Source organism: Rhinoraja longicauda, chromosome 24 (assembly GCF_053455715.1).
Source record: "Rhinoraja longicauda isolate Sanriku21f chromosome 24, sRhiLon1.1, whole genome shotgun sequence".
Lineage (NCBI taxonomy): Eukaryota > Metazoa > Chordata > Chondrichthyes > Rajiformes > Arhynchobatidae > Rhinoraja > Rhinoraja longicauda.
The window spans coordinates 29,691,160-29,710,032 of NC_135976.1; the positions used below are offsets into that span (position 1 = coordinate 29,691,160).

Consider the following 18,873-nt stretch of genomic DNA (forward strand, 5'->3'; position numbering starts at 1 on the left):
ATTTATTTTCTTCTCTATGTTCTAGTAATCCCTGTAAAGCGTCTTTGAGTGTTTGAAAAGCGCTATATAAATGTAATGCATTATTATTATTATTATTATTATTTTCCCACTGCAATATTCCCTCTTGGCAGCTGTTTCTTAATAAACACAGCCGACAGAATTATTCGAGTGTACGATGGCAGGGAAATCTTAACCTGTGGGCGGGACGGCGAGCCTGAACCTATGCAGAAGCTTCAGGACCTGGTGAACAGGTAACAAGATATTTCACAATTGAGATGCGTTTTCTAAGCTGCTGGTTGTGCTGCAGAGTAATTATGTTTGCTGCAAACACAGATGTGAGGTTAGCTGTTTATCAGCTGCTTGTTCTTCCAGTCCCAAAGATGTGTGTATTACTCAAGTCTGAAATTAATTTGAACATCTGCCGCTGACAAGCATTCAGTTTTATTCATTATTGTTCAAAAAAAATTATCAGTGAGAATGGAGAGATTTTATTTTTCTGTAACAACTCGCCACACATCTTTCCCCCCCCCCCCCACCACAACTTTCAGTGCCATATGTTTCACTAATACTTGCTTAATTATGGAAAAAGCAAACACTCTCATGGCACAAGAAATGTAGATGCTGAAATCTTGAGCAGAACACAAAGTGTTGGGGCACTTTGGGTCAGGCTGCATCTGGGGAAGGGAATAGTGTCGTTTAGTGTTGGGACCTTTCCAGAGAGCAAAGTGGCGCAGCGATAGAGCTACTGCCTCACAGCGCCAGAGACCCGGGTTCAATCCTAATTACAGTTGCTGTCTGTACGGAGTTTGTACGTTCTCCCCGTGACTGTGTGGGTTTTCTCCGGGTGCTCCGGTTTCCTCCACCACTCCAAAGCCGTAGAGGTTTGGCTTCGGTAAAATTGTAATTTGTCCCTAGAGTGCAGGATAGTGTTAGTGTACCGGGTGATTGCTGGCCAGCTCAGACTCGGTGGGCTGAAGGGCCTGTTTCTGCACTGTATCTCTAAAGTCCAAAGACTTTGAAGGAGGGTCCCGACCCGAAATGTTGCCTGTCCGTCCCCTTCCCAGATGCTGCCCAGCCCGCTGAGATCCTCCAGATATTCTTGTGCTTTACTTAAAAGCAGTTGAATAATCTAGCTGAAGGGAATGGGCAATGGGGGCAATTCCTAAACACCCGTTTCCCGCAGGGTTTTGTCTTTGAAGCAAAGACTGTTTACACGTGAATGCCGTGAAATGAGGCTCAATTTTTTTGAGATTTCTGTAAGTTATGTGATCTGGTGGATTATTTCAATCTCAGAACACCTTGGAAGAAGTGTTGTTTCTCTGGAGATGGAGAGTACATCTGTGCTGGATCGGCGCGGCAACATGCCCTCTACATCTGGGAGAAGAGCATCGGAAACCTCGTGAAGATTCTGCACGGCACACGGGGCGAGCTACTGCTGGATGTCGCGGTAAGTAACTGTCGTGAATGGTCCCTGTCGTCATTGTTTTAGTTCAGTTTAGAGACGCAGCGCGGAAACAGGTCCACCGAGTCTGCACCGACCGGCGATCCCCACATACTTGCATTATCCCACACACTAGGGACAATTTACATTTTTTACCGAAACCAAATTAACCTACAACCCCGTACGCCTTTGGAGTGTAGATGGAAACCAGAGCACCCGGGGAAAACCCATGCGGTCACGGGGAGAACGTACAAACTGCGTACAGACAGCACTCGTAGTTAGGATGGAACCCGGGTCTCTGGCGCTGTAAGGCAGCAACTCTCTCGCTGTGCCACCACTAATTGCAATAGGCTTCAACGTACAGAGCTGCTGCCAGAATTCCAATCTTAATGCCAGTTAAGATTACTATAGTCGATGGCATTGAAGGCAGATAGGATAGTGAAGAAGGCTTTTGGCACGCTGGTCTTCATCAGTCGGGACATTGAGTTTGAGAAGTTGGGACATTATGTTGCAGTTGTGCAGGACATTGGTGAGGCTGTGCTTGGAGTATTGTGCTCATTTTTCATCAGCCTGTTATAGGAAAGATGCTATTAAGCTGGAAAGAGTGCAGAAAAGATTTTGAGGATGTCGTCGTGCTTGAGGGCCTGAGCTATAGGGAGCGGTTGGGCCGGCCCGGACTTCCTTCCTTGGACTCAGGACATCAGGGCAATCTTACAGAGTTGTTTAAAATCATGAGGGAAATAGATGGGGCGAATGCACAGATTCTTTTTCCCCCAGGGTAGGGGAATCAAGAACTAGAGGGCACAGCTTTACGTTGAGAGGGGAACGATTTAATAGGAACCTGATGGGCAACATCTTACAGGGAAGGTGGTGGATATAAAGAAATAAATGCCAGAGGAAGTAGTTGAGGCTGGTACAATAACAGCATTTAAAAGAGATTTAGTCAAGCACATGGATAGTAAAGGTTGAGAAGGAAATGGGTCATGTAGGAACAAATGGAACTAGCTGGATGTTGACATGGATGTTTATTGTAATTTGAGATACAGCGCGGAAACAGGCCCTTTGGCCCACCGGGACCGCGCCGGCCAGTGATCCCCGCACACTAACACTATCCTACACACACTAGGGACAATTTTTACTTTTACCAAGCCAATTTACCTGCAAACCTGTATGCCTTTGGAGTGTGGGAGGAAACCGAAGATCTTGGAGAAAACCCACGGGGAGAACGAACAAACTCCGTACAGACGGCACACATCGAGATCAAACCCGTGTCTCCGGTGCTGCAAGCACTGTCATGCAGCAAATCTACCGCTGCGCCACCGTGCCGCCCTTTGGGATGTGTTGGGCCGAAGGGCCTGCTTCTCTGCTGCGTGACTCGATGACCAGATGGCTAACCTATCGAGTCTTCCACAACTATAAACACAAAAGGCAATAACTTTCTGAAGTTGTGCATTGTAATAGCGCTGGTGTGATCTGTAAATATCCAGCTATCTTACAGCATCTAAAATATTGAACACATTTCATTTTGAAAATAATCTATTTAAAAATATTCCATTTAGAAATTCTGTGGTGCCTACGATGTAAGGCATCAAGTTCATCAACATTGTAAATTATTTTTATTTAATCTTTAAAAAAATCTTTTTTTTCAGTGGCATCCTGTCAGACCGATCATTGCTTCTATATCCAGCGGGGTTGTATCCATTTGGGCTCAGAATCAAGTGGTAAGTGCGCGGGACTCACTTTGATTTATTCGATCCTGGACCCGTACAACGTCTCATTCAGATAACTTCTGCCAGATGAAAAGTACTGAGCTGTAAGGTCTGAGTGACCCTCCCACACTCCTGGTGTGCCCGGGTTCCTGTGTGAAACTTGCTCATGGAGTGGACTCTTCAAAACTTAAGCAGCCCCGGCCCGAGCCACCATTCTCGGGAGCAGTGGAACAATAAAACACTTTATTGTCGGGCGATGCAGGGGTGGAGTTGTTGCCTTACAGCACCAGAGACCTGGGTTTGATCCTGACTATGGGTGCTGTCTGGATGGAGTTTGTACGTTCTCTCCGTGACCGCATGTGTTTTTCCCGGGTGCTCCGGTTTCCTCCCACACTCCTGACGTACAAGTTTGTAAGTTAATTTGGCTTTAGTAAAAATTGCAAATTGTCCCTAGTTCGTAGGAGAGTTCTAGTGAAATGTGGATCACTGGTCGGTGTGAACTCGGTGGCCTGTTTTGGTGCTGTATCTCTAAACTAAACTAAAAACTAAGCTCATGGAAGTTTTTTCTGTGTAATGAATAAAAGCCAAAGCCTCGTTGATCCACTCTGTATGCGTCCTTCTTTGGCTGATTTGGCCAAACATAATAACCAAATCAAATCAGCAGCCAATTCCAGCCGACAAGAAGTGTTAGAAGGTGGAGCATTGAGTGGGTCTTGTCCTCAGATTAAAGCTTCATGTTTCCTTATTGATATCTGCTCTGTAGGCTTAGGCTGCGAACTTTATATCAGTCGTTGCTTTTCTGTGAATTGATTTTAAAGCAGGCTCTACAATTGTTTAGAGCTGTACTAGTTAATCCATCTTTTTTTTTTAGTTTAATCACTTTGGGGGAGGGAGAGGGGGGTGTAATTCCACATAGCAGATCTATGAATGTGGGAATGACCATGTAACTTTTTGAAAATAATTAATAGAACTGAGTTTAATCAGTTGCACATTTTAACAGCAGACTTGACCAGCGTTGTCGAGGTCGCGCTCTCTCTCGACCTGTCCCCACCTTTGTTTCTTCTGGGCAAATCAGGCATTTATTTCCAGTTTGGATCTATATAATGGCATCATATCCCAAGTGGAATTTTTTTTAAAAATGTTGCCTGGTTGTATCTTCCTAGGAAAACTGGAGTGCTTTTGCTCCCGACTTTAAAGAGTTGGACGAGAATGTTGAATACGAAGAGAGGGAATCTGAGTTTGACATTGAGGATGAAGATAAGAGTGAGCCGGAACAGACTGGTAAGAATGCCTGTCCTTTTTAATTTTGTTGAGTTGCTATTAATGAAGGTACCGACCATCCTACTGAAACTTTGGTATCACTGTGTGCTGTGATTAAGGCAACACATTGAGCACTGAAGACGCATATGACTTGCCTTTTGCAAGAACGTACCTCTAATGAGATGAAAATGTTACAGACAGCCATATGGTTCATTGTGCGATTAACCAAATGTATTTCAAAGAAACACAATGGTAGAGGTTTACAGCAAGGGGCCAGTATTACAGTGCTAGCCATACCTTGAAATGGTTAATATTTTAATGCATGCTGGAAGATATTTTAGCTCTGTCCTCGTACATATGTGAAGTGGCAGAGCTTTAGCATGGAATCCCTCCAGTACGCTAAACCCTTGTTATTACGGACGTCTGTATAATGGATTTTGGTTACAGCGGACAGACTGTCTGACCTTCACAGGCAGGCTCGGCTGCCGACCCACGACGCTTCCAGGCCGGGCTGCCGATGCTGCCCCCAGACCGCACCACCTGTCCTAGCGTCTCCGACCGATCTTCACCGCCAAGCTGGCCTGCACCGGCTCTCCCGCCGCCTCCAGGCCGGACCTACTCCTGCCAGCGCTGACCCACACAACTTCCTCGGCCGCTGCCAGGCCACACCTTCCGCCGACACCTGCACTCCGGCCGCCCGCGGGCCGCGACCAATGGCTCCACCGACCCTCACCCCTCCCCCCCCAGCTGCCAGCAGGCCGGGGCCGTCAACTCACTGGATTCCAGACCCAGTTCCAGAACGAGCATCTCAAGAAGGGCCTCGACACGAAACGTCACCTATCCATGTTCTCCAGCGATACTGCCTTGCCTGCTGAGTTACTCCAGCACACTCTGTAATTATAATGATACTCTATTACTTGGTAATCCCTTACTTGGTGAGAGCGGACATTGGCAATAAAGGACACCATTCTTTGCCCCCCCCCATCCCTTTGGTTCGTTATCTGTGGAATTCTCTGCCTCAGAAGGCAGTGGAGGCCAATTCTCTGAATGCATTCAAGAGAGAGCTAGATAGAGCTCTTAAGGATAGCGGAGTCAGGGGGTATGGGGAGAAGGCAGGAACGGGGTACTGATTGAGAATGATCAGCCATGATCACATTGAATGGCGGTGCTGGCTCGAAGGTCCGAATGGCCTCCTCCTGCACCTATTGTCTATTGTCTGTTATAATGAAGGTTTGCTGCACTCCATAGCTGGGAAGCTGCCATTGATTGCCCTGGTACATAAAGATGGATGTTAAAATGTACACGGCCAAATCAATTCATTCTTACAATTCATGGATTTAAGCCTTTTCTTGATTCTATAATTCACATTCTGTTGGATATGCACATTTGATTGCCTATCACATAAATTCTCCTTGCTTTCCATTAATTCCCTCCCAAAAATCTGCTTGCTGATTGTCATTTGGCTTGGCATCAAGATCAATCTGAATGTCTGTCCATGTGCTTTTACTTCCCAAAAAGCATTAGGGAATTACTGGACACAAGGAATTACTGATGCTGGATCTCTTGAGCAAAAAAATACAAAGTGCTGGAGTAACTCAGTTGGTCAGGCAGTCTCTCGGATAGGCACCATTTTGAGTTGAGACCCTTTCTTCAGACTCCTTCTGAAGAAGGGACCTGACCCGAAATGTCACTTGTCCGTGTCCTCCAGAGATGCTGCCTGAGCCGCTGAGTTACACCAGCACTTTGTATTTTTTTATTAGGGCGTTGTCGATGTGCTGGTGAGTGCATGTGGCACTGTTCTAGGAAACAACTTGGATTTGAAAATCTCCGTGGAAATGAAATACTGGGTTCAAAAAGAAACGTTCTTATTGAAGGTTTATTTTAATATTTTGCCAAACTAAAATATGTGAATTGTGGCAGTCTGTTTATTTATATAATTGTCCTATGGTATTGATGAACTGCTAAAAATTGCAAATTGTCCCTAGTTCGTAGGAGAGTTCCAGTGAAATGTGGATCACTGGTCGGTGTGGACTCTGGCCTGTTTTGGTGCTGTATCTCCAAACTAAACTAAAAACTAAAGGATGTACCTGACTTTCTTTTAGTGTCAATTCTTTTGACCTATTTCTGTATCAAATTCTTTTAGGTGGAGATGCAGCAGAAGATGAAGAAGTTGATGTAACATCTGTGGATCCAATCGCTGCCTTTTGTAGCAGGTAGCTAACTCTCGCTCGATGTCAGCTGGCCAGTGGTGTGGCAAATCATACTTTCATTCTCAGCCGGGGAAATTCCCGTGTTACTTACAAATGTTATCCGTTCCAACATCACATTTCCCCCTTCCACCCTTCTGGTGCGTTCTTAATATATATCAATTCACTCGTTTTATTTATTTATTTTTCCGGTCAATGCAATACCACAGATTGACCATACAATTGTGAAAGTTAAATGGTACGAAATCCTTATATCAAAAAAAAATGTATATAATCAAACATGACACACAAGATGTTTATTCCTGAAACACGGCCAAGTTGCCAGGACTCGAGAAAGATGTTGAGCAGGTGAGAACTTTATTTCTTGGGGCGCAGGAAGAGGAGGGGTGATCTTATAGAGGTGTACAAAACCAGGAAAGGAATAGATCAGTTCGATGCCCAGAGTCTTTTGCCCAGGGTCGGGGAATCGAAAACCAGAGAACATTGGTTTATGGTGAGGAAGCAACTCTGCCTCTGCGCTCGAGAAGGTTGCTTCCTTTTTTTCACGTTGCTAAATAAAGGAGCTTGTAACTTTGATAGTGTCTGTAATATTGTTTGTTTGTTATTGTAGTGATGAAGAATTTGAAGATTGCAAAGCCTTGCTTTACCTTCCAATATCACCAGAAGTGGAAGATCCTGAGGAGAATCCTTATGGCCCTCCCCCTGAGCCAGTGCAGGTGAGACTGGTGCCTTAGCTCAAGGGTAGAAGTAGGTGGGGGAGATGGGTTAGTCACAATGCAAGTGAATGTCAAAGATTGATTGTATTAAAATTGCATTGGAATTTTTGAGGTAATATGTTTGAATGGTGCTATCTGAATTAGAGTGCTGTGCGCTTGGAAAGAATAAGAGACTTTGGACATTAGGTTCCAAACGACTATATTCTTCCTAATCTCACGATGATGATTTAATTATCGGTAATGTAAATTGCCCGGAATAGTCAATTTGGTTTTCAGCTTATTCCTATCCACCAACCCTGTCACTCTGGTAATTGACCAATAGACAATTGGTGCAGGAGTAGGCCATTCGGCCCTTCGAGCCAGCACCGCCATTCAGTGTGATCATGGCTGATCATCCACAATCAGTACCCCGTTCCTGCCTTCTCCCCATATCCCTTGACTCCGCTATCTTTAAGAGCTCTATCTAACTCTCTCTTGAAAGCATCAGAGAATTGGCCTCCACTGCCTTCTGAGGCAGAGAATTCCACAGATTCACAACTCTGAGTGAAAAAGTTTTCCCTCAAACGCTGAACGCTGAACAAAACATGTTGTACCCACAATGCCACATCTCAGTCCTAGTTGAGCTTCTGAACATTTCTGTAGTATCTTTGCACCCATGTTTCCATCTCCATTTAGCTGCTCTTGCTCATTATGTTACCATTGGTATTTTGTATTCAAAAACACCTTCCTGTCCACCCAGTTGAAGAATCTTTGAAAAATTATGAAATTCAAGGAGGTCATTTGGTCCATCATATGTGTGCCGTTCTAAAACGAGATATCAAAGATTATGGGAAGAAGGCAGGAGAATGGGGTTGAGAGGATTGAACCAGGGTCTCTGGCGTAAGACAGCAACTACCGCTGTTCCACCGTGCTGCCCGACCATCCATGGTAATCGCTAATCCTGCCGTGGGTTACATTTACCAGTTTTGCAATCGCGTTAGTTCAAACACACACAAGATAGAGTAGTGTAATGGTTGTTGAGTCTTGCTTCATAACTAAAGGCTTTTGATTCACTGGTGTTTCTGCAGAACCCTGGGAACGATGAACTGACCAACCCAGAGAAAAAGAGACAAGCATCAACTGATGGATCCCAGCCACCCAAGAAGAAACCCAAGATGACTAACATTGAACTACAAGGAGTGCCACCTGATGGTAATTTACCGCTTGTTCTCTGATAGACCCAGTAATCAGCATTGTGCTCTTTATATTGCCATCTCTGTAGTTCCTGTCCGCTGCTGTGTTCAAATGCTGGAAGTCAGTGAAGGCATCATTGCAGATTTGGCTCTGAGTCTCTTTTGGGACATTGAGTGGATGTAAGATGTACTACGAGAGTGTGAATGTGCCCAACACTTCATCAAATATCTTCATGCACGCCGGAATTAAAAATGCACCTGAATCCGATTCTCTCCTAACAATGGCGTTCTTGATGGGTCCCAAGTCCCTTCAAATCATTGAAGATAGACACAAAATGATGGAGTAACTCAGCAGGACAGGCAGCATCACTGGATAGAAGGAATGGGTGACGTTTCAGGTCGCGACCCTTTTTTCAGACCCGAAACATCACCCATTCCTTCTCTCCAGAGATGCTGCTGTCCCGCTGAGTTATTCCAGCATTTTGTGTCTATCTTCTGTAAACCAGCATCTGCTGTTCCTCCCTACACCCTTCAAATCGTTGGTTGCTAATCACAATGGAGAATACTGACATGGTATCATTGCTCCACTCCTTGACAAGTTATTGGAGATATTAATTCGTATTGTGGTTTTCCAGCTGTAGAACTAATTTACCCGAAACCAGGAATTGATTCATATAACCCATTGCCTCGTAGAGCATTATATTAATACAATACAATATATCTTTATTGTCATTGTACAGGGGTACAACGAGATTGGGAATGCGCCTCCCATACGATGCAATAAATTAATTAGCTAGTCAGCATTAATTTAAACAACCCAATGAAACAAATTAGAACAGTTTTAAAACAGAATAAAGTGCAAGTAGATCTGTGCCGGATCACTGTGCGATGTGACCATCCGGCTCAGCAGGACCGGTTCATAGCAGCTATGGCCCTGGGGATGAAGCTGTTCCTGAGTCTGGAGGTGTGGGCGTAGAAGGCCTTGTATCGTCTGCCCGATGGTAAAAGTTCGAACAGACTGTTGCAGGGGTGTGAAGAGTCTTTGTGGATGCTGGTGGCTTAACTGGCTCAGGTTTTAAACAGAGTTCTTTGCTCTTGATTAATTTGAACTTACACTGCTCAGTACGATGGTGGAAGCAGATTCAATAATATCTTTGAGAATTGCAGGTCTCTGGAAAGAATGCAGTGAGATAAATTGTTCAAAGTGCTGGCATAATAGCTGTTTGCATTGTAGAATTAATTATGTTTACTTGTATGCATGTGCCTAATATATTAGTCTTGCAACAGTATCCATTTTTTTTTCCTTTCCCCCCTCTACTTGTACAATTGTAAGTTGTTGCGCCAAGCACGTGGGCTTTCCCACTGGTTCAATCCCGGCAGCCTGAAAACCACCTCGGCCTAGGCACTCTTTAGACCGCACAAATATTTAATGTTGCGTACACTGATAAAATATTGTCATAGAGTTATACAGCGTGGAAGTAGGCCCTGTGGCCCAACTTACCCATGCTGACCAACGTGCTGAAGAAGGGTCTCGATATGAAATGTCACCCATTCCTTCTCTCCAGAGATGCTGCCTGTCCCGCTGAGTTACTCCAGCATTTTGTCTTTTTGTGTCTAACTTCAGTCTAAACCAGTATCTGAAGTTCCTTCCTACACACTCTACACTAGTTCCACCTGCCTGCGTTTGGCCCATATCCTTCTAAACCTGTCCTATACATGTACCTGTCCAAATGTTTTTTAAACATCATGATAATACCTCATATATATTACTCCAGCTGAGTTACTCTGGCATTTTGTGTGTTTGTATGTGTCTACGACAATAAAGGTAATTCAGGTTTGTGTTTTGCCCAAAGTTTAACGGATGTAGTCTAGTGGCATCTAAAGCCAGTCGAAGTAACCGCCACCTCTGGTTCCCCCCCCCCCCCCCCCTTGCAGAAGTTCACCCGCTGCTGGGTGTGAAGGGCGACGGCAAGTCGAAGAAAAAGCAAGCGGGCCGGCCAAAAGGAACGAAAGGTAAAGAGAAAGATTTCATTAAGTCGAAAGCATTCAAAGGGGACAGGGGTCAACCTTTGGAAGGAGCAGTGAAGGGCAAGGAGTTGGCGGAAGTGGTCGAGCCACCCGCAGGTAAGGACTGTGGTTGGACCTCCTGCCACCTGCCTGGGACCTGTGCTTTCCCATTCCTTCACCCCTTCATTTCATCTGGTCCCTGGCCCTGCTTCTGCAAGGGGGAGGGAGAAGAAGCAAGCAAGCTGTCTAATTGCATGGATTGATATCGCATTCACAGCACACAAGCAGTGTGTTCCGGCCAACTGGACTGCTAATATACCTGCTCCATACACTGCTCCTCCCACGTCTCTTCATTCAATCCTACCACCTTTAACTTTTCCCTCTTGTCTTCATCCATCTTCCTTCCTAAATATATCCTGTCTGTTCACCTCTATCCTGTTCACCTCTATTTACCTATTTGGGGCAGTGGTAGATTTGCTGCCTCACAACGCCAGTGACCCGAGTTCGATTCTGACGACAGGTGCTGTCTGTGCGGAGTTTGTACGTTCTCCCCGTGATTTGCGTGTTTTTTTTCCAGGTGTTCTGGTTTCCTCCCACACTGTAAAAATGTACAGGATTGTAGGTTAATTGGCTTTGGTCAAAATTGGTTACTTTATCAAAAGATGTACCTTTAGAAAGGAGAAGAGGTGACATTTCTTTCATCAGAGGGTGGTGAATCTGTGGAATTAATTGCCGCGGAAGGCTGTGGAGGCCGCCAATGGATACTTTTGTGGAGATTCATAGATCCTTGATCAGTACGGGTGTCAGGGATGATGGGAAGAATGCAGGAGAATGGGGATGAGAGGGGAAGATAGATCAGCCATGTTTGAATGGCGGAGTGGAGTCGATGGGCCGAATGGCCTAATTCTGCTCGTACAACCTATGAACCTTCGGCCCACCGAGTCCGCGCCGTCCAGCAATCACCCCATAGGCTAGCACTATCCTACACACTAGGACCAATATACAATTTGTAGGAGACAATTAACCTATAAACCTGTACGTCTTTGGAGTGTGGGAGGAAACCAGAGCACCTGCAGAAAACCCACGCGGTCACAGCCGCGAATATACGAACTCTGTCCAGACAGCACCCGTGGTTGGGATTGAACCTGGGTCTCCGGCGTTGTAAGGCAGCAACTCTACTGCTGTGCCACTGTGCCGCCCAATCAATGGCCCATCATAAAGGAATAACTTTCATATTTGTGGGAAATATTTACTCAATATTGATGTGCTGTAGTCTAAAATCTATTTATTAAACAACACAAATCACAGTGGATTTGAAATGAAAATATTTTCAACTGGGAGGAATTGAAATCAATAAGGCACACAGATTTCTGAATCACACAATAGAACACAAGGCAGCGGAGATGCTGATAAAACTGTGCACTTTAAATATGGTTCCTGCTTGCCAAAAGATTTTTAGACTTTGAGATACAGTGTGGAAACAGGCCCTTTGGCCCTCTGAGTCCGCGCCCTGTGATCATACAGATCCTACACACTATGGACAATTTACAGAAGCCAATTTACGTACAAAACTGTACATCTTTGGAGTGTGGGAGGAAACCGGAGAACCCGGAGAAATCCCACACAGGTCACGGGGAGAACGTACAAACTCCGTATAGACAGCACCCGTAGTCAGGATCGATCTCTGGTCTCTGGCGCTACAAGGCAGCGGCTCTACCGCTACGCCACCGTGCTGCCCTAAAGACATTTAAGTTGTTCAAGTGTAGGGGGCAATGCAAGAAAAGCCACTTGTCTGATCTGAAGGAGTCACTTACAGAAGACTGGTGAATGTTGTTTTCCTTGGAATAGGGGTATCTGAGAAATGACGAGTGTCCAAGGTGGAAATTAAGGGTTCGTGGAAAGCAATATTTAAAGTGTAAAATGGGTACACTTCAGGTTCAACAAATAAATCGTACGTAAAAAACCCCAATAATAGAAGGAGTAAGTCACTTGGCTCCTTGTGGACACGTCACCATTCAGTAAGGTAGCAGCTGGACTTTTGCCTGCTTGGTACCATTCTCTGTTTTTTTCTGATTTCTCTCTGTTTTCTCTGATTTCAATAATATCCAAAAATCAATTGATGAATCTATCGTGCATATACTCAGAGACTGAGACTCGACAGCCATCCTGGGTAGAAAATTCCAAAGGTTTCTTAATTTCTGGGAGAAGGATTTTTTTTCCCCAGCTCAGTTCTGAATGACTGACCTGTTATTCTTTGAGATTATGAGCCCCGATACCAGAGACGCCAGCTCAGGGATCCATTACCCCTACGTTTATCCTGTTTAACGATGGCTGTTCCCACAAGATGGCTGTTCCCACAAGATGGCTGTTCCCACAAGATGGCTGTTCCCACAAGATGGCTGTTCCCACAAGATGGCTGTTCCCACAAGGTGGCTGTTCCCACAAGGTGGCCGTTCCCACAAGATGGCCGTTCCCACAAGATGGCCGTTCCCACAAGATGGCCGTTCCCACAAGATGGCCGTTCCCACAAGATGGCCGTTCCCACAAGATGGCCGTTCCCACAAGATGGCCGTTCCCACAAGATGGCTGTTCCCATAATGTTTCAGTGAATTCCTGCTAAAGCCAGATAATATAGGCCTAGTGGACAAAAAAAATAACTGCAGATGCTGGTTTATACCAAAGACAGACACAAAGTGCTGGAGTAACTCAGTGGGTCAGGCAACATCTCTGGAGAAAAAAGGAAGCAGAATCCGCTGAGTTTCTCCAGCACTTTGTGCCTATCTTTAATATAGGGCCTGTGACCTTTTATCCACTGGTGAACTGCAGCATGTATAAGCATCAAGTTGTAGAGTTCCAAGCGGAACAGTGAAGACGATTTCTTGATTAGTAAGGGTGTCAGAAGAAAGCAGGAGAATGGGGTTGAGAGGGAAAGATAGATCAGCCATGATTGAATGGCGGAGTAGACTTGATGGGCCGAATTTCCTAATTCTGCTCCTGGAACCTATGGTATTATGGTAAAGCGAGGAATGGATGCAGCCCCAGTGGAAGAACTCAGATTTTTGTTTTTTTTGGATAGATAATCAAAGAAGTGAAAATTCAAACCTTGCTTAACTGTAAATAATTTTGTAATGGAATTAGTTTTGCAGTCTGATGCCCGCCATTAACTCCACAAGAATGTTAAAATGATGTGTTTTCCAGTTGAAGGATTTTCCACGGCATTATTGCAGTGTCTTGGAGAACAGATGGCACAAGCAGAGTACGGGTTTGGTGATAGGCAGTGAGTTTGTGGCAAAATAAATGTCAACCTTCCGACTAGAACTCTTATCGTAATGATCTTCCGATTCCTTTTGCTTAAAGCAGAACCTTCAAAATGTTTATTTCAGGCACAAAATATTCAACGTTGTGGATCAACACTCCAGTGATCAAAATCTTGTATTTTTGCAATGTTCAGCCTTCATGCGAGTGAATGTTGATTTAGAGTCTCTGATAGCAATTCCTTATCTTTTTAATATGTTTTATTGCAATATGCCTTCTGAGTATCAAATAACTATATATTTGCTGTATTTTTATTTTAACAGTACAGCACAAGAACAATCCCTTCGGCCCGCAAATATGATGCCAAGACCTCTTATCTACCTCCACACAACTCATATCCAACCATTCCCTGCATATCCACATGCTTATCCAAAAGCCTCTTAAATGCCACTATAGTACCTGCCTCAACCATCAACCCTGGCATTCACCACCGTCTATGTATAAGAAACATTGCACTGCGCATTAAACGTTGCCCCTCTCCCTAAAGCTATCCTCTCTAGTATTTCATTTTTCCATCCTGGGACAAAGGTTCCCATTGTCTACACTATCTATGCCTCTCATAATTTTATACACCTTTATCAGCTCTCCCCGCAACCTCCGGCGTTCCGGAGAAAACAATCCAAGTCTGTCCAACCTCTCCCTGCAACTAATCCCCCCCTAATCCAGGCAATATTCCCGTAAACTACCTCTGCACCCTTTCCAAAGCTTCCACGTCCTTCCTGTAATGTTATGTGCCGTGGAGTTTTGATTGACTAAATAGTCATTGAAGTTTGATGTTAAAAATTTGATCAAAATAAGCAGTGCAGTTGAATTTGAAACATTGTGCATCATTATCCAAACATGCTGACTTGGGTCTTTTGAGACCTAGTCCTTGTTCATTAATACAGATTCAAATGCGCATGAGGAATGTTTTTGGCTGCTGGCTTGTTTCCACCCCACGGGGTCCTACTCTTATGCCTTCCAATGGGCATGGTATTGCATATTTGAAACTCCTCCGTTTAGTAACGTTAGGCTAGGTAACTGCGCGAATTATGTTGAAGCGATGATGAGGAGAAAAAAAATGTATTTGCTATCTTCTTACTGTCGGGTGCCTCACTTCTCATTTCTGTGTTTTGTTCTGGCATTTCAGGAGGAGCCTTCATTTCCGACCTGCTGTAAAGTTGTAAGAAGATGCTTCTTCATCCTTGCAATTATCGTGCTGCCTTCCTACTTTAGTGGGTATGATGGCGCAATGTCCAGAAAGAGTATGGCTGTTGGTCAAGTCGAACACCGAACCCAAAGGGACCTTTCGTGAACCATGAGAGGCTTTCCCTTCCATCCTCCTGAGGTCCGTGGGCCTTGGAAAGCCGATCCATCCACTTCACATCCTGAGCAATGCTGTGGAGGTGCCAAGCTGAAGTACATTTTAATCTTCGAATGTCATGGAGATATGTAGAGTTGCGTTTCACACTGTACCATTACAGAGGGCACGCATCAGAAACGTGTGCAAGGTTCAGCAGAGTGCATAAAACTTTATTTTGTTTTTGGATTCTTTTAACATTATGCAGTTTTGCATTTGAAGAGTTTTCTATGATTAATTCTTTTAGACTCTGGATGGTTATCTGCTTTGAACACTGATTATTCTGGTGCTCCGTGAAGACTCATGCAGGCCAATTTCTACAGCTCAATCTCTAACATCCTTCAAGGTTTTTTTTCTTAAAACAGATTTGTAGTAATTTCTCAATGCCTTGGTGTTTATATTTCTAATCTTTTGTAATGTCGACCGGTTGACCAGCTGACTATGAATGGCTAAATGTCATAGATTTTGTTCTTTGTGCAGGCGCTGGGCTGGTAATATTGTTTTTGGACTGCAGCCGATATCTTTATTGACCCACAGTGTAGGTGGATACTGTCATTTCTGAGTTTGTTGTTCCCTTGAAGTCTGACACGTCCACTTTGCAGCTGTGTGTGGCGTCCTCTTGCTACTTACGGACTCAGTCCTAATCCAAAAATGGGCAAGCCAAACTGGACTCTGTCCAAAAAAAAGCCTTCCTTGTTGAGGATATCCAGAACATGAAATCTTTTTGTTGGTTGAGCGACTCGTGGTAGTAGACTAGTAGATCGGCAAATGGTGACGATTGCTTACCCTTGGTCTCCTGCTTCTACTCGGTGAAGGAATGATTTTCTGGTGAACCCAACAAATTGAGACACGTTGGTGTTAAATAGGGCATGCACTGATCCTGTCTTTGGGGGTCCAAGACCGTTGAGTTGGAAATTGGCTCCATGACCTTGAGAGGACCAAGATCTTCTTGCCTCTCACATACCACAAATGCCAGAGATTATAATGGAACAAATATCAGAGGTGTGTGCAAGTGTATGTAGCCTCCCCACTGCCCTTGTAACCCTTGTTGGGTTCATTATTAGAAGGTTCTGACCTGGGTGTCCAAATAGAAATGAATTCTAACCAGGAAAACTCGCCATAAAAATAGATACATGGAATCTTCATATGAATGAATAGCCTGTCTAAACTGTAATTTAGTTTTGAAATTGTGTCTTTAAAAAAAGGTTGATTCGACCAATTGATTTTCCTAAAGTAGACCCCGAATTGATTCTCAATTGTTCAACCTAGCAAGTAGTGGAATGAGCAACTGTGAGTAACTATAAACTCCAGCAGCTTCTCAGAGCCAGGCATGGCTTATGGATAACTTTCACGTGTGTCCACCTGTGGCGTTCCTCCTCTCTCCACCTCGTGCACGGCAATATAAAGATCCTGTGCTCATCAGCTCATCATTCCTATTCACGCTCCCTCGCTTGTTGCTTGCTCCGGTCTTTCCTTTTGATAATACTGCTGGCCATTTAATAATTCTTCCATTTTTCTTGACCCTCGTCATTCCGTTCAATGCAAAAGAAAACACGCACAGCTGAGGGTTTAAAATACCACACGCCTTCGAATGCATCTTCAGAATCCCTTGGTGTCAAAACCTGAGTGAAAAACCATGTTTTTTCTTGAGACTTAGCATCTGCATTCTTCTGTTGGGGATCACAAGACAGCTGGGAGTTGAGCTGTGACTCTCTGAGTTCACTCCTGTAATGGTCTGATTCTAAGACACTGTTTCAAAATGGCTATCGCCCCCTTTTCTGAGTGATTTATTGGAGTAGGCTATTGTGGCAATTGTGTTCCTTTCTGGAGCCTCCTCCTGTCACAGATATCACCACCCGAGGAAATAAAAAATCAATTTTTAAGGTGAGCAATTGTGGTTAAACGCACACTATTTTATTCTAAACTGGTCCATGATAGTGTATTTAAAGCAGCACATTCCTCCTTCCATCTCTTCCATCCTTTTTCATCTAACCCCCCATCTCCATTTCCTTCAGTGCCTTTATTACTTGTGTTTGTCGAACTTTTCCTCAAATATAACTTTGTAAATCTCCTCGAGTACTCCACGCAGTAGTAAATCACACCCTCTCTGTCTCTCTTAATCTTGCTTTAATTCATTCCGGCCCCCATACATTTGCAAGCCTTGGCCCAGAACAATACAACAGAATGGTTTGGGATTGAGTAGGAATAGAAACTGCAGATGCTGGTTTAAACCGAAGATAGACACAAAATGCTGGAATTACACAGCGGGACAGGCAGCGTCTCTGGTGAGAAGGAATGGGTGACGTTTTGGGTCTTGACCCATTCCTTCTCTCCAGCGATGCTGCCTGTCTCGCTGAGTTACTCCAGCATTTTATGTCTATCTTCGGCTTGGGATTGAGACTGTGTTTGGTTTACCCGCCGCATAGCAGTACTGATGTTCAAAGTCATCGTATCTCACTGTAGCAGTCCAGCTGCTTGCCTTTGTAACTTTTGTTTCCTTTGCAAAAACGAAAATAGTTCTCCCAACAGAATTGCCCTTAAAAACTTGTGGATTTTTTTGCTTGATCCTGTTAAAACAGTTGGATGGTAATCGTTGGAAAAACAAAAATCCTTGCAGCTCATAACAGTAGCATAATCCAGAATAGTGGGTACTTTTAGCTGTAGGCAGACTTTTCATGAGCTTTTTGATGAACTGTTCAGAGAAGGGGTAGCTGTTCTAGATTTTCCCCTCTGGTCACCATCACATAATGGCTGGACTGCTTTACCTTCTGACGTGCAGTATCCTCACGTTGCTGTGATCTCTCTCTCTGTGCAGGTAAGGACGTGCTTTTGCATTGAACCCCCAGGGACACTGGTTATGTCGGACGCAGTTGTTATTGTTGCACCACCTCTTCCGTTTGGGTCGGGCTATTTTATAACTATCCTTTTTAGTGTCGATGGAATAATACCCGCTCAATCCTGCACTGCATTCAAATCGAACAGATTGATAGCATATTTTTTTGAGAAACTCCACGGAGGATTTGAGTGATTCAGACAATATGGTATTTAGTAACGGACACACCTGTACAGAACACCTAGAAGAATGGTTTGAGCAAATGTGCATACGTTTTTTAAATTCCTGTAAATAATAAACAATAATCTGGTTTTAAAAGTGTCTGGTCTGTTTTAACCAACATTTTCTTCAACAATTTAAGGGCGGCACGGTGGCGCAGCGGTAGAGTTACTGCCTAAGAGACCCGGGTTCGATCCTGACCACGGGTGCTGTGTGTATGTATGGATTTTGTACGTTCTCCCTGTGACCTGCGTGGGTTTCCTCCGGGAGCTCAGGTTTCCTCCCACACTCCAAAGACGTGCAGGTTTGTCGGTTAATTGGCTTGGTAAAATTGTAAATTGTCCCTCATGTGTAGGATAGAATTAGTGTGCGGAGATCGCTGGTCGGCGCGCAATCGGTGGGCTGTATCTCTAAACTAAACCAAATTTATTGACAGGAAACAGATCAAACAAAGGATACAATTTCTTCAGGGTCTTGATTGGTAAAGGTGTCAAAGGTTACAGGGAGAAGACAGGAGAAGGGGGTGGGAGGAAAAATAAATCAGCCATGATCAAATGGTGGAGCAGACTCGATGGGCCGATTGGCTTAGTTCTGCTCCTGTCTTCTGGTCTTGGATTCCTCTTAAATCATCCCCCCCCCCTCCCTCTCTCACCTT

At 44.4% G+C, this 18,873-nt stretch overlaps 1 protein-coding gene across 2 annotated transcripts in view; it reads left to right on the forward strand.

Annotated features, from left to right (window-relative positions):
- rbbp5 (retinoblastoma binding protein 5) overlaps positions 1-18,304 on the forward strand; it is a 32,134-nt gene extending 13,830 nt beyond the window's left edge. For both annotated transcript variants that reach the window (XM_078420933.1, XM_078420931.1), the window contains exons 7-15: positions 132-251; positions 1,294-1,447; positions 3,091-3,162; positions 4,314-4,431; positions 6,554-6,623; positions 7,228-7,333; positions 8,401-8,524; positions 10,441-10,518; positions 14,957-18,304. In XM_078420933.1, coding sequence (XP_078277059.1) covers positions 132-251; positions 1,294-1,447; positions 3,091-3,162; positions 4,314-4,431; positions 6,554-6,623; positions 7,228-7,333; positions 8,401-8,524; positions 10,441-10,518; positions 14,957-14,985 — 871 coding nt within the window. In that variant the 3' untranslated portion in view covers positions 14,986-18,304. The remainder of the gene's footprint in view (positions 1-131; positions 252-1,293; positions 1,448-3,090; positions 3,163-4,313; positions 4,432-6,553; positions 6,624-7,227; positions 7,334-8,400; positions 8,525-10,440; positions 10,519-14,956) is intronic.
- The last annotated feature ends 569 nt before the right edge of the window (positions 18,305-18,873 follow it).